Source organism: Charadrius vociferus, unplaced genomic scaffold (genome assembly GCF_000708025.1).
Source record: "Charadrius vociferus isolate BGI_N301 unplaced genomic scaffold, ASM70802v2 scaffold489, whole genome shotgun sequence".
In the NCBI taxonomy this organism is placed as follows: domain Eukaryota; kingdom Metazoa; phylum Chordata; class Aves; order Charadriiformes; family Charadriidae; genus Charadrius; species Charadrius vociferus.
Genome location: NW_009650077.1, coordinates 259,285 through 260,525, shown reverse-complemented (window position 1 = coordinate 260,525; position 1,241 = coordinate 259,285). Strand labels below are relative to the sequence as shown.

The 1,241-nt window shown below is 64.9% G+C and overlaps 1 protein-coding gene across 1 annotated transcript in view; it reads right to left on the bottom strand.

Annotated features, from left to right (window-relative positions):
* The window catches only part of NES (nestin), a 12,264-nt gene that overhangs the window by 6,584 nt on the left and 4,439 nt on the right, over window positions 1-1,241 (bottom strand). Inside the window, exons 2-3 of the mRNA XM_009892072.1 lie at window positions 449-1,123; window positions 3-356 (exon numbers count right to left, since the gene is read on the bottom strand). Coding sequence (XP_009890374.1) covers window positions 3-356; window positions 449-1,123 — 1,029 coding nt within the window. The remainder of the gene's footprint in view (window positions 1-2; window positions 357-448; window positions 1,124-1,241) is intronic.

Genomic DNA, 1,241 nt, shown 5'->3' with positions numbered 1-1,241 from the left:
GCCTCAGCCTCCGGCGGTGGCTGCTGCTGGCTCGTCCCTTGGCTCTCACCGTCTTCTTCATCATCTTCCCGGCTTTCCTCCAGCTCTGCCGGCGACATGCTGCCGTCTCTCTCCTCGCTTTCCAGCCCTCCTGCGCTCGGCGGGGTGTCATCTGTCCAGGTTGGCTCTTCTGTCCCCAGAGCCCCCTCTGTGTCCTCTGTTGTCACCTCCCAGTCCTCCGGGCAGGGTTTTTGGCTGTTGCCATCATCCCTCCCACCCCAGGGCTCCTCTCCTGGCTCCGGCTCCTCCTGCTCCCGCACCTCTTCCACAAAGCCATTTTCCTGCAGGTCCTCGAGCTCCTCCTGGGCTCTGCTCTCCTGCCCCGGGGCTGGAGGTCCCCCAGCATCTCCTGCCCGGGGGTCTTCTCCTCCCAGTGCCTCCCCGCTGGTCTCTCCCTTTTCTCCCTCGCCATCCTTTGCTCTGCCTGAGTCCTCCCCTCCCACAGCGTCTTCTTCATCCTCCGATGAAGCCTCCTCTGCTGGGATGGCTTCATGGATGCTCGAGGGCTCCTGCTCGGCTGCCCCGGGGCTGGAGGTCCCCCAGCATCTCCTGCCCGGGGGTCTTCTCCTCCCAGTGCCTCCCCGCTGGTCTCTCCCTTTTCTCCCTCGCCATCCTTTGCTCTGCCTGAGTCCTCCCCTCCCACAGCGTCTTCTTCATCCTCCGATGAAGCCTCCTCTGCTGGGATGGCTTCATGGATGCTCGAGGGCTCCTGCTCGGGGCAGAGCTCCTGCCCCTGCCACATCTCCTGCCCCCTTTCCTCCTCTGCAGCCAGTTTTGTCTCACACACGGGCATTTCCCCATGCTCACGCTTTTCCCGCTCTCCATCAACAAGGTCCTCCTCCAGGCGACTTTCCGTGGGCAAACCCGCCTGGCTCTCCGTGGGGACAGCAAGGGCAGCTTCAATTTCTCTTTGCGGGGACTCCCCTTCTCGCGCGTCCATCCCTTCACCCTGGCAATCGCCCTCCTCCCCGCCGGGGCTGCCGGCTCCCCTCTCCTCCTCGTCCTCCGAGGGCTGCGATGTCTCTGTGCTGGCGGCCTCTGCCTCATCCTCCCCTCGCTCTGGCTCTTCCCGGCTGGTCCCCATCTGGCCAGGGCCACTCGTGTCCTCTTCCAGGGCCACTGCTTCTGGTTCCCTTGAGCTCAGCACGGTGGGCATCTCCTCCTCCCACGCTCCCATCTCATCCCGGCTCCCCCCGGCACTC